The 26,460-nt window shown below is 37.7% G+C and overlaps 2 protein-coding genes and 1 long non-coding RNA gene across 10 annotated transcripts; 1 reads left to right on the forward strand and 2 right to left on the reverse strand.

The window, feature by feature from the left end:
• Window positions 1-242: 242 nt before the first annotated feature.
• Window positions 243-22,532, reverse strand: LOC104104646 (cyanogenic beta-glucosidase-like). Of its 2 annotated transcripts, XM_070194363.1 has the most exons (7): window positions 22,235-22,532; window positions 16,710-16,779; window positions 16,501-16,559; window positions 16,306-16,381; window positions 11,403-11,480; window positions 11,229-11,316; window positions 243-478 (listed from the first exon to the last, which is right to left on the reverse strand). In XM_070194363.1, the coding sequence occupies exons 1-7, from the start codon at window positions 22,406-22,408 to the stop codon at window positions 472-474; spliced, it is 552 nt and encodes a 183-aa protein (XP_070050464.1). In that variant the 5' UTR covers window positions 22,409-22,532; the 3' UTR covers window positions 243-471. The 2 variants fall into 2 exon arrangements, with proteins under 2 accessions (XP_070050464.1, XP_070050465.1); XM_070194364.1 differs by lacking the exon at window positions 243-478 and having other exon boundaries at window positions 10,993-11,316.
• On the forward strand, window positions 18,791-21,793 carry LOC104104654 (uncharacterized). 7 transcript variants are annotated; one of them, XR_011414461.1, is made up of 3 exons: window positions 18,791-20,701; window positions 21,251-21,318; window positions 21,543-21,793. It is a non-coding gene; the product is annotated as an uncharacterized lncRNA (long non-coding RNA). The 7 variants fall into 7 exon arrangements; XR_011414462.1 differs by having other exon boundaries at window positions 21,259-21,318; XR_011414456.1 differs by having other exon boundaries at window positions 18,791-21,318.
• Window positions 22,533-24,600: 2,068 nt separating the features above from the next.
• Window positions 24,601-26,122, reverse strand: LOC104116233 (uncharacterized). The gene is made up of 4 exons (XM_009627046.3): window positions 26,033-26,122; window positions 25,094-25,372; window positions 24,888-25,007; window positions 24,601-24,807 (listed from the first exon to the last, which is right to left on the reverse strand). Exons 2-4 carry the CDS (start codon window positions 25,115-25,117, stop codon window positions 24,601-24,603), a joined length of 351 nt encoding a protein of 116 aa, XP_009625341.1. The 5' UTR covers window positions 25,118-25,372; window positions 26,033-26,122.
• Window positions 26,123-26,460: the final 338 nt, after the last annotated feature.

The following is a 26,460-nucleotide window of genomic DNA, read 5'->3' on the forward strand; positions in this document are numbered from 1 at the left end:
CCTCGGATTTTGTTGAGCTGATCTTCGGTACCGATTCGTAATTGGGCTTGATTCTAAGTTAGCACGATTCATTGTTGCCTCGTTAATGTCACGACCCGAAATTTTCCACCGACGGAATTGTGATGAAGCCTAACATTTCACTTGCTAGGCAAGCCAACGTTAGAAATTTTTTTAAACCAATTCCTTATTTCCATTCAGTAAATAACAATAATTAACTAAGATGAAATATAATAAATGCGAAATATTATAAAACTGTATTAATTACTACCACCCGGATCTGAAGTCACAATTCACGAGCATTCTAGAATTTACTACAAGTAATAATCTGAAAGAAATACAACTGTCTGAATGAAAGAAAATAGTAGAACATAAAAGATAGACGGGGACTTCAAGGTCTGTGAACGCTAACAGATCTACCTTGAGTCTCCGGACAGCGGACTAGTAGCAAATCTCGATTAACCTGAGCCGGTATCAAAATCTGCACAGAAAGTGCAGAGTGCAGCATCAGTACAACCGACCCCATATACTAGTAAGTGTCGAGTCTAACCTCGGCGAAGTAGTGACGAGGCTAGGACAAGACACCCACATATAACCTGAACAGTATAACCATGCTAGTGGCAACAATAGTAAATAAAGCAATAACGCAGAAATAATGGGAAGGGGACATACAGTGGGGGGGATACAACATAAAGAGTGAGAATAATAAAAAGACAAAATTAAACAGAAAATCCTTAAACGAATTGAGCAATTAAAATAGCAAAGGAAAACTGCACGGCATCACCCTTCGTGCTTTTACTCTCAACCTCACCAAATAAATAAATAGAACGGCACGGCATCACCCTTCGTACTTTTTACTCTTCCTCACAATATAAATAATGCATGCATGACATCACCCTTCGTGCTTTACACTCTTCCTTATAATATAAATAATGCATGCACGATATCACCCTTTGTGCTTTACACTCTTCCTCACAATATAAATAATGCATGCACGGCATCACCCTTCGTGCTTTACACTCCTCCTCAACAATCACAAAATCAATAACAATGGATAGATAAGAGTATCACAAAGAAACCAGTATTTTACCCATAATCAATAGCACAATGTAATCTCAACCTTGAATCAATATTCGAAAGTTACCAAATCTCAGTGAAACCAGATATGAGTCACCCATCATTTCAAATAACCCGATAAGCATGGATAGTAGAATTTAAGGCTACAAAATAGACAAGAATAGAATTTCACTCGCATGCTATGACTCGACAATGACGCATAGATGCTCATCACCTCACCTATACATCGTATTTAACAGCCAAACACGTAGCAAATGAACACATAATACCTACTCCCTCAAGCCAAAGTTAGACACGACACTTACTTCGCTCCGAAGGCCACTTAATTTTCAATCACAACATTCCCTTTGGAATTTACTTCCAAACCACTCGTATCTATTAAGAAATGACGACCTCACTGTTTTTTAGGCTTCGGTGCTCTATCCTGAAAGCTTCCTTAGGTCCCACATGGAAATCAGCCAGCTCGAGTTCGAGCTCAAAGATCAGATATAGAAGAAGGACATGTACATGGCTCTCAGTGAACAACAAGATGAGGCTCTTAAGGATCTCTCAACTTTCCGGGCCGAGCTGGAAAAGGCACAGAAAGAGGCCTCGTCTGTGAAATGGGAACATGCCGATCTGGTCGAGAAGGTAAGGATCTTTGAGGCTAAAAATGAGAAGCTACTCGTGATGACTAACGATGCAACTTTGCAAGTTCAAGAGAAGATAGACTTGATTGACTAACTTCGGGCCGAGATGGATGAGGTCAAAGCCATGACCGACGCATTGAGGGCAGGATAGACATGTTGGCTTCGGAAAAAGAGGCTACAAAAGAGGAGATGGCATCGGTCAAGGACTAGATCCGCATGGCAAAGGACAATGTCGACAAGTAGTCACAGTTAAATGATGAACTCCGGGCATAACTGAACTCATCCGTCACAGAACGGGATGCCCTCGGCTAGGAATACACTTCACTGAAGTCCAAATTAGAGGCAACTTCGATCGATTCCTTCGAAGTCAAGAAATGTTTGCCCAGTATAAGGCTGATATGGAAATAGCCGAGGCCCGCTTAAAGACGAAGACCGAGTATGTAAAATGTCTATCCAGGACGGAGACCCTCGAGGAGATTCACGGCCGAGGATTTGACCTGTCGGCCGAGATTGAAGAAGCCAAGAGGCTCGAGGCCGAGGCAAAGGAACTCTATGAGCCCGAAGGTCCCGAAGGCTCCGACGATTCTGATGCTGAGTCGAGCCCCGGTGAAGATTAGGCATAGGTGCCTTAGTTCTTTTTTGGTTTTCTCTTGTATATTTTCTTTCTTACTTATTTTGAGTCCGTTTTATCGTACCTTTGTAAATAATTTTTGAAATATATAAAATTTTCCCTTTGACAATACCATATTTCTACTTTTCATCATCTATTCGCAATCTTTTATTTGTGTATCGTTCTTAAAGCCTTAGCATAGAATCAAACGTAATCTAGAGCATCTATTCTTCGGAGGCCTGAATAGAGCCCAATTTCGATGGAAACTCTAGATTACTCGTGGCTTCGAGATTTCAATAAAATCGAAGGCCTTTAAGATGCTTAAATGTTTTAGTCATATACGACGATGTGTTTGCCGAGGGTAATCTTTTAATAGGTCTTATTATACGTAAGGGCCTTTCTTTTCGAGTACGAACGTCGGATGTCTCCGAGCTATTTTAGGGTTACTGTAGCCTTTCATATTCGAGCACTGCCTTATAGGCTAGGTGCCTCCGAGATTCGATGGCCCGAGCCATCCGATTTTTTATCGGACGACAGTCCCCAAGCCGGGGTAGCCCGTGGGCTTTAGGATCTAAGATCCGTTGTGAAGCATCGACGAAGCGAAATGCGAAATGTGAAATGCGTAATAATAAAGTATGTGGGAAGCAAAGTTTTCTTTCATTTTTTATATATAGGGTACATAATCGGAGGCGCATAAGCCTTGTGTTGTGGCTAGAGTGGGCTACATAGGCACGATTCGCATGGCCATTTGACCATTATAACGAATCGTAATCACCAAGCCTTGGCTTTCAACATACAAAATTTTCCCTTTCTAAGGATCTTAACCTAGGGGTAATGTCCCCCAGTATTTGAGGCCGAACTTGTGAGGGTTCAGATACTGTTGGCTCGGTGCAAACGATCAACGATTCGGGTTTAAGGTCGGTCTTCAAAACTAAGGTAGCACATTTTACTATTTCCTCATTAAAAACCTTGCCGAAAAACTCACTTCGGGACAAAATCAGTTCAAGGGAAAAAGAGTACAACCTATTCTTTCAAACCTAATAGTCACATTCGCCCTTGGCCGAGTACCTGCATACGTTAGTCCGTAATGTAACAAAATTAAAAAAGGAATTAAGTTCGTACCTTAGCAGTAGTAGCGCTTTAAGTTTGCCACGTTCCAGGTTCTTGGTAGTTATACATTGTTTCCCGATTCGAGTTTATACGAGCCTTTGTGAGTTATTCCGGTGACTCTATACGGTCCTTCCCAATTCGGGCCCAGTTTCCCTTCATTTGGGTTCCTGGTGTGTAGTGATACCTTTATCAATATCAATTACTCAACTTGAAAATGTCGGAGGTTGGCTCTTCGGTTATAGTACCTCCCTACTCATTGCTTCTGGGCGGCCAATCGGACCAGTGCGGTTTCCCATCTTTCGTCCAATAATTCTAGGCTTGTGGTCATGGCCTCGCCATTTGACTCTTCGGTAACATAGTGGAAGTTGAGGCTCTGTTCCCCTACCTCGACTGGTACTAAGGCTACCGCTCCATAGACTAGAGAGAATGGGGACGCCTCGGTACTCGACTCCGAAGTCGTACAATATGCCCACAAGACTCCATGCAAGATTTCCTTCCACTTTCCCTTCGAACCGGTCAATCTCTTTTTCAGGTTTTGGAGTATAGTTTTGTTCGTCGATTCTTCTTGCTCATTCCCACTAGGGTGGTAAGAAATTGATAATATCTTCTTGATCTTCTAGTCTTCGAAAAACTTACTTACCTTGCTGCCGGCGAATTGTTTTCCGTTATCGCAAATAATCTCGGCCGGTATCCCAAATCGACATATTATGTGATCCTAGATGAAGTTGATGACTTCTTTCTCCCGAAACTTCTCGAACGCCTGAGCCTCAACCCATTTGGAAAAATAATCGGTCATGAATAGTATGTATTGGACCTTACCCGACGCCCATGGAAGGGGACCGACGATGTCTATTCCTCACTTCATAAATGACCATAGTGACAGGACCGGGTGGAGCATCTCTCCCGGTTGATGAATCATCGGGGCGTGTCTTTGGCACTCGTTGCATTTTTGTACGAAGTCTTTCGCATCCTTCGCCATTTCATTCCACTAGTAGATGGCTCTGATTAGCTTCTGAACTAAGGATTGTGCCCATGAATGGTTCCCGCAAGTTCCCTCGTGGACTTCTCTCATGGCATATTTGGTCTCTCCCGGACCTAAGCATCTAGCAAGTGGGTCGAAGAAGGATCTTCTGAACAATACTCCTTCGACTAAGCTAAATCTGATAGCTTTGGTGTGTAGGGCTCTCGATTCCTTGGGACCCGATGGCGATTTTCCCATCTTCGGGTAGTCTATATATTTGTTTCTCCAAACCCAAGTCAAAATTATCGAGTTTATTTTGGCATGACCTTCTTCTACCACCGAGTTCATCACCTGCACCAATATTTCCCCCGAGCTGAATTCATCGGAGTCGACAGACGACCCAAGTTGGCCAGTGCATCGACCTCACTATTTTGATCTTGAGATACATGTTGCAGAGTCCATTCCTTGAATTGGTGTATAATTACCTACAATTTGTCCAAGTACCTCCTCATCCGTTCCTCTTTTACTTCGAACGTTCCGTTGACTTGATTTACGATAAGGAGGGAATCACATTTGGCTTAGATCACTTCGGCCCCGAGGCTCTTAGCCAATTCTAGACCTGCAATCATAGCTTCATACTCAGCTTCGTTATTAGTAAATTTTATAGTTTTAATAGATTGTCTAATTACGCTTCCCGTGGGAGATTCCAATACAATACCAAGCCCGGACCCCTTCACATTGGAGGCACCATCTGTGAATAGGGTCTAGACCCCCGAATTAGCCCCCGAAGTGAGCAGTAATTCCTTTTCAACTTCAGGTATCAAGGCCGGCGTAAAGCCGGCCACAAAGTTTGCCAAAATCTGAGATTTTATTGCAATTCGGGGTCGGTACTCGATATCGTACCTGCTAATCTCCACGACCCATTTGGTTAGGCAGTCTGAGAGCTCGGACTTATGCATGACATTCCTCAGCGGGTAAGAGGTCACGACGCATATGGGGTGGCATTGAAAGTACGGTTTAAGTTTCCTCGAAGATCTTAGTAAGGCGAGCGCTAGCTTTTCTAGGTGAGGATACCTTGTTTCGGCATTGCCTAGGGTTATACTAACATAACAGATAGGGAATTGTGTACATTCTTCCTCCCGGACTAGGATACCACTTACCGCCACCTCGAAAACTACAAAGTAAAGGTATAGTTGTTCGTCTGCCTTCAGAGTGTGCAACAAATGGGGGATCGATAGTTATCGCTTGAGTTTCCCCCAAAGCTTGCTGGCATTTCGGTATCCAAGAAAAACTATTCTTCTTTTTCAATAGTGAAAAGAACCGATGGCTCTTATCCGACGATCTCGAGATGAACCGACATAATGCGGCTATCCTCCCGGCCAGTCTTTGAACCGTCTTGAAGTTGTCGACTACAGTGATGTCCTCTATGTCCTTTATTTTGTCGGGTTTGGTCTCTATCCCTCGATTAGATACCATGAACCTAAGAAACTTGCCCGAACCGACCCCAAATGCACACTTCTCCTGGTTTAGCTTCATGTTGTACTTCCTTAATATGTCGAAGGTTTCCTGCAAATGTTTCAAATGATCCTCTACTCGCAGGGCCTTGACCAACATATCGTCAATATAAACTTCCATTGATTTTTCTATTTGTTCTTCAAACATACGGTTTACTAGGCATTGGTAGGTGGCACTACTATTCTTTAATCTGAGTGACATTATGTTATAGCAGTAGGTGCCGAATTTTGTTATGAAAGAAGTTTTTTCTTGATCGTCCGGGTCCATCCAAATTTGGTTGTACTCGGAGTAGGCATCGAGAAAATTGAGTATCTCGTACCCGACCATCGTGTCGATCATTCGATCGATGTTAGGCAAAGAGAAATAATTCTTTTGGCATGCTTTGTTTAGATCCATATAATCCACACACATCCTTAGTTTATTTCCCTTTTTAGGTACTACCACTACGTTAGCTAACCAATCCAGGTACTTAACTTCCCGGATGGATCCTATTTTTAGAAGTTTGGATACCTCATCCTTGATGTACGCGTGTTTGATCTCAGACTGTGGCCTTCTCTTCTGCTTAACCAGATGGAACTTCAGATCCAAAATCAGCTTGTGAGTGGTTACCTATGCTAGGATCCCTGTCATGTCAAGATGGGACCAAGCAAAACAGTCGACGTTAGCTTTAAGAAAATCAATAAGTTTTTTCCTCAACTCATGGGTTAACTACGTGCCCAGGTATACATTTTGATCCAGTAGATGCTCGATTAATATAACTTGCTCTAACTCTTCGACCGTTGATTTGGTGGTGTCGGTGTCATCGGGAGCTATGAATGATCTCGGGAAGCTGTAATCGTCCCCATCGTTCACCCCTTGTTCTTCCTGTTTATCCGGTTCGACTGAGGCCGTTATCATTGATTTCTATTTAGCCTCTTCTTTCTTGGTTGGTTCCGCGCTCTTGATGTTGAAACCACGGGCACCGGGATCACTTCATCGACGGAAAACATTTCCCTTGCGGGGGGGGGCTGTTATTTGTAGACCGTATTGACTCCCCCCGCTGTGGGAAATTTCAACGCCTGGTGTAAGGTTGAAGGTACCGCCCTCATGTTGTGGACCCATGGCCTTCCGAATAAAGCATTGTACCTCATATCCCCTTCGATCACGTAGAATTTCGTTTCTTGGGTTGTCCCGGCAGTGTTTACCGACAAAGTTATCTCTCCTTTCTTGGTCTCACACACCATGTTGAACCCATTAAATACCTAGATCGCGCTATGATTTGATCCCGTAACCCTAGTTGCTTTATGACCCTTGATCTGATGATGTTGGCTGAGCTAACTGGGTCGATCAAAATATGTTTAACCCGATATTTATTGATAAGTTCAGATATTACTAGTGCATCGTTGTGAGGCAGTACGATGCCCTTAGCATCTTTGTCGCTGAACGAAATAGCTCCCCCTAGAACGTAATCGCGGGTGCATTTTTCCCTCATAGTAGACACTTTAGTGCATTTTATCATTGTCCCTTGGGGGACATAGACTCTTCCAATGATCATGTTGATCATGTGCTGAGGCTCCTCTAGTTCGACCTGTTTATTGGTGTCCTTGTTTCTGAAGTGGTCTTTGGATCACTCGCTTAGGAATACTCGTAGGTGCCCATTGTTGAATAAACGAGCAACTTCTTCTCTTAACTTTTGCCAATCTTCGGTCCTATGACCGTGAGTACCGTGATACTTACACATCAAATTAGGATATCTCTCAGCTGGGTCGGACTACAATGGTCGGGGACACTTGGTCTATTTGATGTGCCCTATGGCCGACACGATGCTTGTAGTGTCTACATTGAAGTTATACTTCAATAATCTTGGCACTTCCCTACTCTCGAGCGACTTGTCGAACCCGTTCTTGCTCATCAAGCCCCGGCCGCTCGGCCCTCAATCGCTTCTCTTCTCATTCCTTACTGGGTGACGCTTGTATTCGTTTCCCCTCTGATCCACACTGTATGGTTGATATCGATCTTGGACCGGTATTGGCTCCTAATCAATGGCTCTCTTAGATCTATCATCGTTTTGATGGGGTAAACAGATCCAGAAGGGCCCCCAAGTTGTTCATCCTTGACCTTGATCTTCGACTGGTACCTGTTGTGGACGTGACGTCAGCTTATTTTACCATCGGGTACTCCACCAAATTTTGTTTTAGCTGTTGAGAGGTCACGTAAGTTCTAGGGTTGATCCCCTAAGTGAATGCCTGAATGACCCAATCATCCGCAACTGGTGGCAGATCCATCCGCTCCATCTGGAATCTTGACACGAACTCCCTAAGCATCTCGTTATCCCTTTGTTTGACCTTGAAAAGATCTGACTTTCTGGTCTCAACCTTGATGGCTCCGGCATGGCCTTTACAAAAATATCCGCAAGCATAGCAAATGAGTCAATGGAATTTGGAGGCAAGTTATGATACCATATCATTGCTCCCTTGGACAAAGTTTCCCAAACGTTTTCAGCAACACCGACTCGATTTCATCATCTTCCAAATCGTTCCCTTTGATCGTGCATGTATAGGAGGTTACATGCTCATTTGGATCCGTGGTCCCATTATATTTGGGAATGTCGGCCATTCGAAACTACTTCGGGATCGGCTTTGGTTCCATGCTCGGAGGAAAGGGCTTCTGAATAAATATTTTGGAGTCTGGTCCCTTCAATATTGGAGGTGCTCCTGGGATCTGATCGACCTTGGAGTTGTATGTTTCAACCTTCTTGTCGTTGGCCTCAATCTTTATCTCGCCTGACTCCGCCTGTTTTGTTAACGCTTCGAGTATCTTCATTACCTCTGAAGTTTCCCCGAGCTCGGCTTCACCCGGTCTCTCGCTAATTTGTTCGTCTCTCCGAGTACTTTCCCAAGATTGCTCGGGCTCGACCCTTTTAGGGGCGTGGCTTTGATTATGAAGTTGTGTTATCATCGCTTGGTGAGCCTGCAACATTTCAAAAATCAGTCGTAGGCTCACCCCATCACCTTCACCTTCGGGCGCTTCTCGAGCTATTGGTCGGGGTCCTCTGTGAACAGTGTATTTGAGATCAGTTGACAAATTGATGTTGATGGCCATCTGCGAGTTAACATCGATGGGTCGGCGGCTGGGACATCATTGGGATCGACAGGAAGCACATTATTACTGGACACCACATTATTATTTTTGCCATGATAGCCTGACTCAGCGTTAACGTTCATGTGAGAGTTTGACATTTTTAGGCTGGCCTGAAATTAAGATTTCAAAGAACAAGCATAAAATAGGGTGTGTTATGGAGATTCGTAGCAAATCACTTCTATTATCCTTAAGCCCCACGGTGAGTGTCAAACTGTTTACCCCAAAAATGAGTAACAATTACGTCAATTTGTACGCGGTTTAAAGGATACATGTTTTAATTTAATACGAACAATTAAGAATAAAAGATAGATGAATTAAAGACGAAATAAATGATCAAACCAATCGTAATATAGTGACCAAGTCTGATCTCAGATTGGACAATGCCACTCGTCCTCGATTGGACCCTGGTACAAAATATCTTGAATAGTAGCTAGAAGATAAAAGTAAACTTTTATTGCTTTGAATTGCATATTACAACGTGTCAGATTAAAGAAAAACTTTTCCTTTATATAGTAGGAGAATTTCAGTCCTAACACAAGTCTAAATAAGCTAAAAATCTTCTTTTTCCGGTAATTGTTGATCCATAATTGATACTGAACGGGATTCGCGCCGCAATATCCAGTTAGGGGCGAATATTACGGCCCCTATCCGTCATGCATAACCGTTCACCGTGTATCCCGAGGTCCAAAAGTTATACTCGGCTCGGAGTGCGCCGCTTTACCGTATCCGGTCTTAGATACATCGTTCATTACTCCCGGGTCTCGATATGAGGATTTTTTGGCCATGATTATTATCACGTCGATCCGTGCTTTCCCTTCGTTATGTCATCGAGGAACCGGGAAAAACTTTACTCCCGATTTTACCCGTAAATACTTTTCAACTTCAATTGTGTGTTTCTTTTTATATATGTTGGTGAAAATTCACAGTCAATTGAATTCACCATACAATGATATCCAATCTATCTCACAATTGTGTTGAGGGATTCTGCTCCTCGCTTGAAATTTTATAGAACTCTTCACGGAAGATCTTAGCACCAGAAGTCATGACTGTTACCGTATGAACTTGAAGTTTTTTGACTAAAAGAATTAAGCTAAAGTGTACAAAATGTAAGGAGAGCCGTGAAAGATGAAAAAATGACATTGTATACCCCTTGTAAAAATAATAGTCGAAAAATGTATAAAATTTGTTTACTTATTGTGTATATTTACATTCTGTATGTTATATACAAAAATTATACAAATTTTATATATTTTTTCGGTTACCAAATATAAATAATTTCTGGGGCGGACTAAAAGTGATAATACCCAAGAAAATAAGTAAATTCTTACAAATGAAGCTAAAGCACTAATTGGATTGAATTGAACAAATAAAAGAAAAAGAATAACCGGGTGTCCCTTTTTTGGTCACCATTTATATTTTGTACACTTTAAAAAAAAAAAAATCAAATGGTAACTTCCCACCTTACAGGCAATCACTCAACATCGTTGGGAACTTTAGACACGGTGGTCTACAATTTCTGGAATAACTACAAAAATCTATGACCAACTTTAGTTCCAAAATCAAATGGTACAAATTTCCCATTCTTTCTAACTCTGTAGCGCAAAGGTTATATTTGCAAATATTTTACATCAGGGCAAAATATAAACAATGATTCAAAAGGGGCTATTTGTGCACTTCCGCCCTTTCGCACAACTTAACCCATTTAAGATGGTATGTAAATGCCAACATACTCTATCTTTTTGGTAGTAAAGCCCCTTTTTGACTTGATCACAAGTGGGAACTCCAATGCTTTTTCCTATCTATATTGAAAATAGATTTCAGAGTTGACCTACCCCATTTGCAACTACAGATTGAGACCAAGGTAGATCCATCCATTGAGTCTTATGGATTTGGCATATATTTAGATGGTCCATTCTAAACAACTTAGAATTGGCTTTTGGTAGCCGATGTTTTATAATCTACTTAGGGAGAGCTCAAATCAAATTTTGGTTATAACATTTTTCTCTTACAACTTTTAGCAATTTGAGAATTCAAAGAGGTTAAAAAGTTGTACTAACAAAGAGGTACGGTTAGTAAGATTTTAGTACTAATAATACAATTTCTGAATCTGATAATTTCATTTTTATCAGAAATTAGAAACACACATAAAACTAAAAATTAATTGATTCAAGCATTGCCTTAGTAATGTAGCTAGGTGAGATTCACTTACACTATATGAGGGCTTAAAAAGCCAAGGTACTCATCTTCAAGGGCTTGCGGTGTATCCCAATGGAAGAGTGTGGCCAAAGGCTGTATTCCTGAGGTTCAGAGCGAAAAAAAAAATCTCAACTCATTCATTGGAAATAGAATTATTTATTGAAGAAGACTAGGAGAAAAATTTTACCATTTGTTAGGAGCTCATTGATGAGATTCTTGTAGAAGGTGATGCCCTCTTGGTTTACTCCCTTACTTTGCTTCCCATCTGATTTATATCACACATAAGAATTAGCGCAATGTAACTATTAAGAAGTGGAAATGTAAAAATAAATTATATAGTTTAAGTATTTAATTAGAAGCCTCTATAATTGAACAAGAACTACGCCAGGAAAATAAATAGCTAATCAGCAAAAAGAACGAAGAGAAAATTGCAGCGATACTAGACATTAATGGTTATCAAATGTAGAAAATATACGTAGTTGTTCTAAAAATATCATTCAATTGAATTTACTTTTAGCTGTTCTTAACACTACATTACAAGATCTTAACTGCAAGCACGTCAGATAGTATTAAACAAAAAAATAATTATGGGGCACGGACAAGATGTTCTTAGGGACTTAGTAGAGTATTCCAAATAGTTTAGTGTAATATTTTGATATAGTTAACATTCTTTTGAGTGAAACATCGAATTTTATCAATTCCCTGTCTGTTACTCATGTGCTAATAATATTTCTTTTCGCCGCCATTTTAATACTGGGGAGAGAGTTTCACACAAATTATCCCTTTTGCGAATCTAAAACGGAACCAAGGCCAGTTGAAAAGACAAAAACTCTAATATGACAACACGACTGATTGTGGTAGTAGTTCTCTTCATATAAGACGAAGGTTGTGTTTGGTAGGAAAGAAAATATTTTTCGGTTTTTAACTTTTCCAGTTTGATTGGCTTAAATGTTTTGAAAAATATTTTTAACTTAATGTTTTCCTATCAAGAGAAGGGAAAACATTTTCGAAAACTCTTTTTCAACCTTCCCCACCCTATTCCCTATCCCCACCAACCCACCCCCACCTACACACCCCACCCCACCCCTAACCCCCGTCCCCATCCTAAATAGAAATATTATTAATAGTACTTTCTTTTCACGTTACCTTTTTTTTTTTTTTTTCATTTCAACAAATGAGTATTTTCTTTTCATGATATAGAAAATACTGCAGGAGAGGAGGAGGAGAGGCGTGCATGGAGAGGTATAAGGTAGCCAGGAAGGAACCTAAGCTGGCGGTCACGGAGGCTAAGACTGCAGCTTATGGTCGTATGTACGAGGAACTAGGGGGAAAAGGTGGGGAGAAAAAGCTATTCCGGCTGGCTAAGTTGAGAGAGAGGAAGGCTCAGGATTTGGACCAAGTGAGATGCATCAAGGACGACGATGGTAGAGTATTGATGGAAGATTCCCAGATTAAGAAGAGATGGCAGACCTACTTTCATAAACTTCTGAATGAAGAAGGGGATCGGGATATCGTGCTAGGTGAATTGGAGCATTCCGAGAGTCACCGTGATTTTGGGTACTGCAGGCGCATCAAGGTTGAGGAGGTCGTGGGAGCTATGAGTAAGATGAGTAGAGGCAAAGCGACAGGGCCTGACGAGATTCCGGTGGAATTTTGAAAGTGTGTAGGGAGAGCAGGTTTGGAGTGGTTGACTGGGTTGTTCAATATTATTTTTAAGGCGAAGAGGATGTCGGATGAGTGGAGGTGGAGTACGGTGGTTCCATTATATAAGAACAAAGGTGATATCCAAAGTTGTAACAATTATAGGGGTATCAAATTATTGAGTCATACCATGAAAGTGTGGGAGAAGGTGGTTGAAGCGAGGGTGAGGATGTCGGTGTCTGTTTCCGACAATCAGTTCGGGTTCATGCCGGGTCGTTCTACTACAAAAGCTATACACCTTGTTAGCCGATTCGTGGAATAGTACAGAGATAGGAAGAAGGACATGCACATGATTTTTATTGACTTTGAGAAAGCATATGACAAGGTTTCTAGAGAAGTGTTTTGGAGATGCTTGGGGGCAAAAGGTGTGTCGGTTCCTTATATTATAGCGATTAAGAACATGAATGATGGGGCTAAGACTCGGGTAAGGATAGTAGGAGGCGACTCTGAGCATTTTTCAGTTATTATGGGGTTACACCAAGGCTCTGCGCTCAGTCCATTCTTATTTGCCCTGGTGATGGACGTGTTAACGCACCATATTCAAGGGGAGGTGCCATGGTGCATGCTATTCGCCGATGACATAGTTCTGATTGATGAAACATGAGCCGGTGTTAACGAGATGTTGGAGGTTTGGAGACAGGCTCTTGAGTCTAAGGGTTTCAAGCTGAGCAGGACGGAGACGGAATACCTGGAGTGTAAGTTCAGCGTTGAGCCGGGGGAAGTGGGCGTGGATGTGAGACTTGACTCACAGGTTATCCAAGTAGAGTCAGCTTCAAGTACCTTGGGTCATTTATCTAGGGGGAGGGGAGATCGACGAGGATGTCACACACCGTATTGGGGTAGGATGAATGAAGTGGAGGTTAGCATCTAGAGTCCTGTGTGACAAGAGGGTGCCACCAATACTCAAAGGTAAGTTCTATAAAGCGATGGTTAGACCGGCCATGATGTACGAGGCTGAGTGTTGGCCTGTTAAGAACTCACATATCCAGAAGATGAAAGTAGGAGAAATGATGATGTTGACGTGGATGTGCGGGAACACTCGGATGGATAAGATTATGAATGATGATATTCGGAAGAAGGTGCGCATGGCTCCCATTGATGACAAGATGCGGGAAGCGAGGCTCAGATGGTTCGGGCATGTACAGAGAAGGAGCCCAGATGCCCCGGTAAGGAGGTGTGAGTGTCTGGTTGTGGAGGGCACGAGAAGAGGTAGAGGGCGACCGAAGAAGTATTGGAGAGAGGTGATCAGGCAGGACATGGCAAGGTTTCAGAGTTTCGAGGACATAACACTTGATAGGAAGATGTGGAGGTCGAGTATTAAGATTGTAGGTTAGAAGGTAGTTGAGTCTTGCCTTACTTCGTACCATTGTGAGACTAGTCTGGTAGAATTTTTGTATAAGCTAGCTAGTGGCAATGTCGTGTCTTACTATTTTGCGTTTCAGTGCTGGACCTATTTACTAGCTATCGCTTTTGCTTTGCATCTTTCTTCTGGATTTCACGTTGTTCCTATTTTTTCTATGATTTCTGTGGTGATACTGATATTGTTTCCTTTTGTCTTTTTGTCCTCTTGAGCCGAGGGTCTTTCAGAAACAGTCTCTCTACCTCTTCGGGATAGGGGTAAGATCTGCGCACACACTACCCTCCCCATACTCCACTAGTGGGATTTTACTGGGTTATTGTTGTTATTTGTTGTTGATATAGAAAAGTATTTTTTTTCATTTTAACAAAAAAAAGTACTTTTTATTCATGATGTAGAAAACGTATTTTCTTTCATTTCAACAAAATGTAGTAAAAAAGTATTTTCTTTTCATTTTAACAAAATGATGTAGTAAAAGTATTTTCTTTCATTTCAACAAAAAGAATATTTTCTAATCATAATGTAGAAAAAGTATTTTTCTTTTAGTTCAATAAATTGAGTATTTTCTTTTTATGTTGTAGACAAAGTATTTTCTTTCATTTCAATAAAAGGAGTACTTTATTTTTATGTTGTAGAAATAGTACTTTCTTTTTTTCAACCAAAAAAAGAGTATTTTCTTTTTAGTTATGGAGCACAAATTTCAACGTTGTTTTTGTGTAAAAAAGTAAAGCAGTACATGAGTTCCTTTGGGTTTGTGTAAATTTTTAGAAGAATAATTAAATTCTTGAAGAAAATAGAGTACTAAAAACGTTAGGTATTTGGGGGTGGGGGAGGGGGGGGGGAGGGAAGGGAGCACAAAAAATATGGGTCTTGGGTGAAGGGGGTGAGGAGAGTAGCATAAAAAATTATTTTCCTAAAAAATATTTTCCACTCTCTAACCAAACACTTTGTAAATATTTTTCGAAAATTCTTTTCACTAACCATTTTTCTTCGTACAAAACACACCCGAAGTCTCCACTTCAGTAACTCCGTCAAAATTCTGTGTATGGAATGATGTCTTAGTTTGGCAGCGTACTAAACTGTTACTATAAAAAATTGCAACTGGCAATATTACATGCTAAACCATATTCCAAGTTGTTCCCTTCTTGTTCATTTTTGTATTTGGTTCCCAAGAGCCCCTTTGAGAAATCAGATTCTGCATATGCGCTTAATTTGTCAATAACCTAAAGAGTATAAGTTTAATTTTATACACTGACAGTAACACTAAAGTAATCACAAGTAAATATATATAATAAATATTAATTAATAATATAATAAAAATAATAATTAACGCATTATAACAAGTTACAATATACAAATATATTAAATTTGTTACAGTATCACTGTATATAATTTAAAACTTTACCCAAACATAAGACTTGCTCTATCCAACAGTGTATGCAAAATTTGACGTTCTCTGATCTCTAAAATAGCCAACTTCTGCATTTATTGATTAGTGTGTCAGGCCACGAGATGCTAGTACTTTGATTTAATAAATTTCTTTTGTTTTCTTTTTTCCTTTTTTTGGTCTGTGTATTATATTATTTTTATTGTTACTCTGAGTTTTGTACTTTTCCTAACAAGGCAAGCCGCAAAGCCAGATATAGGAATTAATTAAAAGAATTACTGTACTTCTTTTTAGCGAAAAAGAAAGATATTACTATTAATCACCACAAAAAAATATAATTAAAAACAGCAAAGGAAAACAAAAGAAAACTGCTATTTGCTATACAATATAGCATTCTAATTGTATAATTCTTCTATCCATACCTCGTCTCTACTAGGATTCAAACCTTCCCATTCCGATATTTACACTCCTTTATTTGACTGCATATAGCATGGGGGAAAGGGAAACCAAAAACCTAGACAACTGGTTTGCTACAAATTTTCAAAATCGTGCAACATAATTTAAATTTTTTACGATGACATGTAATATGCAATTAGTGGTAAGATGCTTTTGATATAACAGAAACTTGATAATAGGTAGTCTTACATGGTAAAATTCTTGACCATGAAATAGAAAATCTGAAACCATTTAGTCCTTCAGATTTCATTAGTTTTATGTCTTCCTACAGAACACATCATGTAATAAAAGAGGATTATCTCCGTGAGTAATAAAAGCTTCTACTTCATTGTGTTTTTGATTGACTATTACAATTAATAAAGTTTGAAGTAATAATAGTGATACCTTGTAACGATGGTAAAAATCTACAGCTACGTCACCATTGCTATGATCAGTTATTCTTTCTGCAAACATAAAAATGATTTGTTTTAGAAAAACAACCTTCACAAAACTTGCAATCAAAACAGTAACATATTATTTTTATAATTTCAAAGAGCAAATTAAAAGAACTTTTTATATTTTCACTGTTAAGGCTTGGACAGAAAGAGAGATACCAGATTGTTTGTGTGTATAGGTATCCCAGATACTTAGGCCTCTACCATCTTCATTCGCTGCTCCTTCATACTACAAACACTACAAGAAATAAGCCTAATTGTGGAGGTTTATTTGTGGGGATCATAAGAACCCCCACTGTAAGAATTTTCTATGGCGTTTCTTTTAATTGCCGCTGTATAATTCTTTTTGTGGCGGTCTTATTGTAGAGGTTTTTTATAACCTTCACAAATTGCAGCATATTGTGAAGGTTCGTAAAATACTGCAATTTAATACAATTTGTGGCAGTTATAACCTCCACAATTTAAGATGTCAACCAAAAATATGAACTTTGAAAAAATCTTCTATCTATATAGAATAGGAGAAGCAAATCACTGTGATGATGCCAAGTGTCACAATAAAAATTTAACAATTGTCAAATTTCGACAAAATTAGTTAAGTTGGTTAACAATTAGTTACTCTTTTTGAATTTACATTTAAAATAAATAAATATCTATATATTTTTTAAAAAACTATTAAAAAAAGATAAAAATTATATAAATATATAACTTCAATGTAGAGATATATTAAATGATAAGGCTAATTTATTTTTTGGAGATGAGAAGGTTTTTTGAATAATAATTCATATGGTCATGCTATATGCTATATGGATATAAGATAAAACTAAGGACAGACGTGTGAATCCTTCTTGGCGAACGCGCGAATCCCTTCACGTCCGCGAAGAAGAAAACCAGACACCAGCACCATCAATTGCAAATCAACCAAACTTGGTCTGAAACTACTCCGGAACACACCCGAGGCCCCCGGGACCCCGTCTAAATCATACCGACCAGTCCCAAAATATTTTTAAAGTAAGAAAATTTATATATCTATGTTCTATTAAAAAAAGTAGTATCAAAATATTAAGCCAATTGACAAGTTAATAAAAAGGTGCATTAGTAAATGTATAGTACTAAGTACTTGCTAATTTAATAAAGAATAAACAAGGAACAAATAATTTATTTGATTACGATATGATGTGTATCCTTTGATTTGGTATAGATTTTGTTATATTTCTATACACTATATTAAATAATAAAATAACAACTAATATCTATTAAAATAATATGATATATTAGATCATAATTTTATATAATTAATATTCTGTCAAATTATTTACGTATCGCGCGGGTTCAAACATTAATATTTTAGATAGCAAGGGTTTTAGGATACGCAGAAGTAAGACTAAATGTATGCACTTCAAGTTTAGTCAGTATGCGTAGAGCGAATTTGAGATAAGACCAGAAAGAGTTGCGGTACCAAAATTCAAACAATTTAGATATCTAGGCTCGTTATTTCAAGAGAATGAATGTAAACGACGATGTTACTCATTGAATTATAATTAAATGTTAAAATAGAAAAAGTTCTATTAGATGTTATGTGATGGAAGGATGGCTATCAAAGTGAACGGTACGTTTACATAACAATTATAAGAATGACAATGTTATGTGGTAAAGAGTGTTTTATGGTCGAGAGCGTTGGACCGCTAACATTTAACATATCCAAAAGACGAGTGTTGTAGATATACAAATGCTAATATGGATGTGTGGTTATAGGAGATTAAATAAGATAAAAAATTATCATATTCGCTAGAGGTGCAAGTAACACGTATTGAGAATAAAATGAGAGGTCAGTTGAGATGGCTTGGTAATAACCTGTGTCAACCTACAGATATACCGGTCTATATGTGTGAAAGAAAAAAGTAAATTGCAAAATATATGGACATAAATTTCTTTTTTTTTCATAATATTAGGGTTTTGAATTTCAACAAATAATGTTAGTAATTATACAAATGTGTTATATTTTATCTAATCAAGGATATTTAGCAATTTGAATATTAAATGGATTATTTTAATAACTTTATTTGAATTTGTTCAATTATGTTTAAGTATGTTTTATTGTTAAATTAGTTCTATTTCCCAAATTTTCTTTTATTTAAATGGTTAAAAGGAAATATAAAAGAGAAAATAGAGAAAAGAAAAATATTAAAAAGACAATATTGGCCACCATCTTCCTTGGTTTTCAACTCCACACTAGGGGGCAATTTCGATATTAGATTGAAAATTATAGAACCGGGCAAAATGCCCTCTCTTTTTTCCCCTTGTTTCAAATGGTACAATTAGTTCCCGCTCTCACAAATCTTTTTGCAGGGCTCGATCCTCTCTTCATCTTCTCTATGGAGCCAGTGGGGCGCAATCCGAAGAACAACGGTTCATACTTTTTCATACTCTTTCTTACTTCTATATGCTCTATATCGTCTTTGCTTACTTTCCGATATAGGGTTCCTAACCAGAATTGTTTTCGATATGTTTTTGGATCTATATATTTACAAGTATTGAGTTATATTTTGTTTCAATTGTTGTGTACATTCCTTTATTTCGAGGTCCAATTGAAAATCTTACTCTTTTAAGAGTCATTGTTTTTGGGGAAATGAGTGTGTTTTTGAGAAAAAGAGTCTAAAGATTGTCTATTTGTATTAGGTGGCTTTCGACAAATCTCTTGTCTTTTATGGTTGACGGGGGTTGTCTGTAAGTAATTGGACGGATTATGTGCTTAGGATGTCGGCTACAACGCAATGCACTCTTTCTATTTTGTCTGTCTTGTTATTTTCCCCCTTTTATGGGGTTTGACGATTATATTCTTTGGATGGCTAATTTTATACACTGCAAGAAGATTCTAAGTAATTACTTTGTAAATTTTGAGAATATATTGTTCTTTAATTAGAAAAGACATCATATGAGTTCTATTGTATGTGTGCAACTACTGTATCCTTATACATCAGGGACAGCTGGAAATATGAGTACAATTACATGAACTTTAGGTGATTGTTGTAGATATTTACCCACTGAATCAAAGGGCATTCTAACGCAATGAACCGATCATCCAGGATTTGAGCTAATCGCCATGGTAAGGCACCCCTTGTGGTTTGTTTACTTCTACAAATGTATTTGGAGTTTGTTTATCAAAAGTTGTTTTAATAGTACTTTTGAGCAACTTTAACTATGAATTGATTGCTGGACCAATATTAACAAAGATTATTGGACCGATAATTGTAACAATTTTTTATAAGTTACAACACATATCTCTTGTCACTCTTATCCTGTAACAGACCAACTTCTTTCTATCCTTGTGCGCAACTATCTTTTATTTTAGAAAACAAGCTTGGCGAGTAATTACCGTCTTACATTAAGAAAAGTACTACATTAAACTTTGGCTAGCAGTTCCTTCTTTGTCTTTTCGGAACCTTATCTAATGTATCTAAACATGTCTTGTCATTATAAAAGCTATTCGATGACTAGTTAGAGTAAGTGCCACAGATCATATTAATAAGTAACTTTGTCATATCACACATGACCTGTTTGGCTCAAAGAAGTATGGTGATTCTGTATCCATTCATGTAATGGATATATTTATAGGATTTTACCCTGTGAGTTCTAGTTTAGTACTTTTCATTTGCACATTTTTGCTTTTTTTGTTTTTGCAACTTTTGCTAGTTCTAGGTTTTTGATATTGTATGCCCCACTCTTCAGTTTTGCTTTATATAGTTGAATTTAATAACAAGAAAGCATGTATTTAATTACAAGCAAACTAAACTTTTATGATTCTTATTTTATCGGTTAGCAATTTTCTTCGTTTGTACCTTACATTCAATTTAATTATAATGTCAAGGTGATGTAAATCCATCGAGGGATAAATCCTCTACCAGTGCAAAGGTTTTAGCATTGATGGGCTGTTTTTATAGCATTGAGGAGTAAGTTATGCTTCTTACCTCATTTCTTGGCTAGGCACTTTTTTCAGAGAACTTAATATTTATATAACATGCTTCTTATTATTGGAAGCTGCACCAATTGAAGAACATTTGCAGCTTTGAATATCAGTTGGATTGAAGCAAAGAAGTGGTAGCCTTGAGAACAATAAACATGGTTGGCTCAATGACAACTGCTATATGACTCAGGTAGGTATAAACTTGAGATACAACTTTAAACTCATAGCTTACATAAATTGATGGTTTTAGTTATAAATTGATTGCTTATTTATTTTCTTATTCATAGGACTATTGTTTACAGAAATATCAGTACAATAATATACAGAAATAGTAAGGGTCCTTGGCATTCTTATTGTAAGAGGTGATTCTCTTGCAGTTCTTACTGGATATAGATACTAGTGGAATACATGCCTTAAAATTTTTGATTAAGTACCTCAAGAAATGAGATGAAGTAAGCTGATAGTATATAAATTCTATTTTTTCGGTTCAAGTTTTGGCACTTTCTTGTTGCTTCTTTTGCTTGAAATTAGCTCCAGAAGATTATGGGCGCTGGCTTGGTTTATTTAACTAATTATTAGTTTATATTTTATAGTTCATTACCTCTACTTCACTTTTCAGTATTGTTATTAGCTTTCAGCTGGTGCAAGTTTAACTTCTGCGAATCATTGGGCTGGATTGCAATTCATACTTTATTTATATAACTAGAAAGCTTATAGAGGCTGACGTATACTTTAATAGTTATGTAGGTGATTTTTTTCATGAATATATGGCTAGATTTTATGCTGCCAAGTAGAAATGTTTTGGAGGTAAGTTTTATGATGATATACGAGGAAATAACTTTGTACTTTAGTTCTTATTCATGTGAGAATATTCAGTAACTTCTGTTCAATGCTATTAAACCAAGTGAGATTTATTTATAAGGAGATTTGTAGCATTCTTTTATTTATGTAACTAGATTTGTCCTTTTAACCTGTCAAAATGCTAGTTGTTTATAAGTTTTTCATCAAATGCTTTTGTTTCATTATTTCAGCATAGTGATGTGGAGATCGAGTGTGTTTCACCCATGGATGTAAGAGTATCATTAAGTGACAGCAATTCAAATCACCAAGCAAGCACTTTCTACTTTTGTATATTTATTTGTTGAGGAAACTCTAGTCTCTAGATTGTCTAGTGTTTAAGTTATCATATATGTGTTTGTATAATTTGGTTTGTAATGTTTGTTAGTATAGATATTTGTAATGGAATTTGAGTTACTAATTTAGTAAACAATTATTTATTGAATCCTAGAATTAATATTTTTAAATAGGTATTGTGGCAGTTTATAACTGCCACTGTTTAATTTTTTATAAAAGATAGAGATCAAATTGTGGGGGTTATAAACCCCCATAAATTACTTTTTTAAGCGTTAAAGATCATATTATGGGGGTTAAGAATTGCCGCTAATTACTTTTTAAAACTGTCACAAATTAATATTTATTTTGTGACGGTCGTCAAGGAGGTTTTAAAAAAGTGCCGCAAAAATGCTTGTGGCGAACATAAATGTGGCGTTTTTTCAAACCCCCACAATTCATTTTGTGGAGGGCGAAAACTGCCACTAATCGACCAAAAAATCCACATAAAATGAGGTTTTTTTTGTAGTGAAATAATTAATAACAAGCACTGCCATTCATTAAATTATGTTTATTAAGATCAGCTATTATTAATTAGGATTCAATTCCAAACCTGATAAGCAGATGAGGCTGTTACAAATATGAAATCCACTGGGAAACTGCTACGATTACATGGAACAGATATCTTATGACCTGGAAAATCTGCAGTTACAGTGAGCTCAATCTGAGCAAAGAAACTGAAAACTAGAACTGAGAGAAATAGCAAGAAAGATTTATGATGATCCATATAGCTAAAATAAAATTGATTAATATATTCACAAGGGCTCAAAGAATCAGCCTTTTAAACAGATCTAGATTCCGTGGTTAATTAATTCGGTTTCAAACAATAAGATAAAGGGCTATTGATAACTACTTGTCTGTCCAAAATAAGAAATGAAAACCAACTTTGTCTTGTTTCACCACTCTTCTGTGTAGAAAAACTTATCCAACTTGTCTTACTGATGACTATTGACTAAGGACTAATGACCTAATCAAAATTTTATGATTATTGTTTATGGCTGCTTGAAAGCTCATTTCTAACTTTTTATCTTAGATTAGGACATGGAAGAACATTAATATATAATGATGAATCAGAATATTCAAACATAAGCGTTGGTTTTGGGCCACCAAATGCCAAGTGCGTCTATGAGGCTTAAGAAGCAGAACGTAAATCATCACAAAGTATGGGGGAGACCAAAAAAAGGAGAGTAGATTGGCTGGTTTTTCCAGTCAAGTCAAGCATAGTTGATAATCCCATTTTCTAATATGAATTTGAATAGATTCTCCTTATTATTATAAATATAACTTTTTTATCTTCCACCTTGTCACCCTTTCCTTTCCTCTTTTTTTTTTCGTTTAAAGCATGGACCTAAGCCACAAATTAAATTCGACGCTCACATTCAAAGATGGAAAATCGAAATTGGCCCTGGGGAAGGAAAGCTATATCTCCTTTTACAACTCCTTCTCCAGAAGTCATGGAAGCTTATACATTAAATGAATGTGGAATCAAAATGGTTAATCGACAAAAAAACTTACTGAGAACTAATTCAGCCCAACCTAGCTGAAGAATCTCTCAATTTAGCCGAGCGCCAATGTCACGACCCGAACTCCCAACCGCGGGGCCTTGATGGTGCCTAACGTCCACTTGCTAGGCAAACCAACATTAGTACACAACTAATCATTTTTATACAAACATTACTAGAAAACTGTCAAAAATCGTCCAAGAAAACCGACAGAAATCGATCGGAATTAAATATAGAAAAATCGACCGATTTTAATTCGTCGAAATAATAGTGGCCGCTAAGGTATGGCGACCGAAGACGGTCACAATTTTCCGACTGAAGTCGGTCGGTTAATTCAACTTTTGGTTGACCACATTAACTGACAATTTTTGTTGGAAAAATAAATATACCGACGGTAATATGTAAATTATTTTTTATTTATTTTTAAAATAGCAACCGATTTCGGTCGGAAATATAATTATTTGATAATTTTACATTTCTTTTTAAATTTTAACAGACCGACCGAAAACGGTCGGAATAATTTAAAAAAAAAAGTTATTTTCGATCGACTTCGGTCAGTAATTTCAAATTTCTGCAGATTGCACATTGAAATTACCAACCGAAGTCGGTCGAAAATTAAGAATTTCTGGGTTTTAATATGAGAATTCCGACCGAAATAGGTCAGCTTTCTATGTAAAAACCTGGCAGAATATGACTGCTTTTAAGCTACACCACCTGCTAATTACAACCAATAACTATCTTATAATGGCAGCATTACATTGCTGCCATTCAACCACAATTAATCAACAAAAATCATAATTAACCAACAACAACAATTAACCAACAACAACGCTAATAACAATCACAACAACAACGCTAATAACAACCACAACAACAATGCCAACCACAACAACAACGCTAATAACAACCACAACAACAACGCCAACCACAACAACAACGCTAATAACAACAACAACAACAACAACGCCAACTACAACAACAATATTACAAATGTTCAATAACAAAATAATATCAACAATACAATCATCATTCAAAACTATTTCAACTAAATACTCACAAGTTCAAGACTTTATTTAGCAATACACACCATTCAATGAGTATTTTGTATTGCATCATCTCTATCTTCACTACTAGAAGCTTCATCATCGACATGGTTCAAAGGATCACGATGAGAAGGATTAGCATTTGGGGAAGGCTCACGAGACCGGGGAATGGGCAAAGCACCACTAGCAAGAAGATTGGCCAGCTGACCTTGAAGGAGATTAAATTGTTGGTCCCTCTTTTCTAGCTGAACTTGAAGGGTATCAAATTGTTTATCTCTCTTTTGTTCTTTAGCCTTTGTCTCTTCAAGCTCTGCTGTCAGCTTTGGGATCTTCTTCTCCATAGACGAGAGAGTCAACCTATCAATTGCCTCGCCCTAGGTGGAAGTACTTATACCTTGCAATCCAGCCCTGTAGCGCCAAAATGATCTCTCTGAAAGGCCGCATGATATCCCCTTTTTTGGACCATCGACAACATCCAACCATATCTTCTGCGCTTCTTCGTCTGAAAGGGGTGGTCGCTCACCTTTCTCATTCGGTGGCAAGCTCTGAGTGTACTCCTCCACATTAATCTTGTAGCGACCCTTTATTTAGAAGATAGAAAATTATTAAGTATATAATATTATAAACATTAATTTCAAGTTATAGTAGTTATGAAACTTACATATGTAGTCTCCGCCCGGTCCTCGACCCATCTAGTTGGATCTATCGGTGCCTTCTTCTTCCTGATGTGAGTCTCCATGAAGAACTCATCACGAGTCATCTTTCTCCCATATGTTTTTTCCTACAAATATAATAAAACATGTTAACTAAATTAAAATATATAAATATAGTTCGATAAAAATAGAATTAAATATTTTAAGGAATTACCAGTAGTCTCCTCACAGTTCCCATGATCCTTGCATCCACACAGTGTAAGGAGCCACCCTTCTCAGATGCTCGGGCCTTCTTTCCCGGTTTACTTCTCTTCTCGAACTTCTCAGTAGTCCACTACCTCAGCAGATCCTCCCATATGTGTGGTAGAACCCATGAAGGCTTCTTGCTCTTCTTTCGAGCAGAACAGAAGGAATCGAATAGTCTCTTAGGACATTTGAACTCAAAATTTACAAGAATGGCACTGTTATGCCGGTCCTCCCAGGCACACTTAGTCTGTGAATGAAGTGTGTAATGTTAGATGAAAATATTGTTGATATAATGCTTAAATATATAAGAATTATATTAAAAACTTAAATTGGTTGAAAATTTGCTCCACGTGCTCCGGTAAAAATTCACTCCAAGTCGCATAGAGTGCATCATACAACCGGCCAAGAGCTTCAGTGATTATCTTTGTAGTCCGATGATTAGGTATGAACTTGCAACACAGCAATTACATTAAATAAACAAGACTAGCTATTATAATTCAGCAAAAATAAAGAAGTAATAAATAAATCTTACCCTAAATAAGTTTTTTTAAATTTTAATTAAAAGAAGTAATTTGAAAGTTCATATATATTCCTAAATAAATTCTATTAAAATTCAATTAAAAGAAGTAATTTGAAAGTTCACATATTCCCCTAAATAAATTATACTTTTAAAGGATTTACAATCAAATTATCTTTGTTCTTAAAATAAAAATTAAAAATTAAAATATTTAACAAAATCTATCATAAGTTATAACCTTAGCATAATCTTAATCTTCTAACATAGAAATTCAAGCATAAACATAATCAATAGGAGTAAACACTAAAATTAATTAAATATTAACTAAACCCTAATTTATACAATTAACATAATTAAAATAACTTAAATTCAAAAATATAGATAACTAACCTTGAAATGCTAGGATAGGGGGTTTGATTTTGGGTGGCGAAGGAGGCAGTGGTGGTGGAGGAGGTAGTGGGGTCGGCGGAACAGTGGCGGGGGAGGGGAGTGGCAGGGGAGGGGAGGGAGACTTCTAGGTGCTTTGTTTTTGGGCGATGAGGGAGATAAGAGTTGATTTTGGGTGGGGATTTGGGGGAATTGCAACTGTAGGGAGGAGAAGAAGAGAGATGGAAGAGAGATAGAGAATTGTCAAGTTATCGCCGTTCAAAATGTGCGGACCGCAGTTGGAAATGTGCGGACCGCAGTTGGAAATGTGCGGACCGCAGAAATCCTCATGCGGCCGCAGAAAGGGGAATCTGCAGGTTTGATGGTTTGACTTCGGTAGCTTATATCTTTTAATCTATAAGGAATTTGGAGATGCTCCTAAAATAAAAGTT

The sequence above is a fragment of the Nicotiana tomentosiformis genome, chromosome 2 (assembly GCF_000390325.3).
Source record: "Nicotiana tomentosiformis chromosome 2, ASM39032v3, whole genome shotgun sequence".
NCBI lineage: Eukaryota > Viridiplantae > Streptophyta > Magnoliopsida > Solanales > Solanaceae > Nicotiana > Nicotiana tomentosiformis.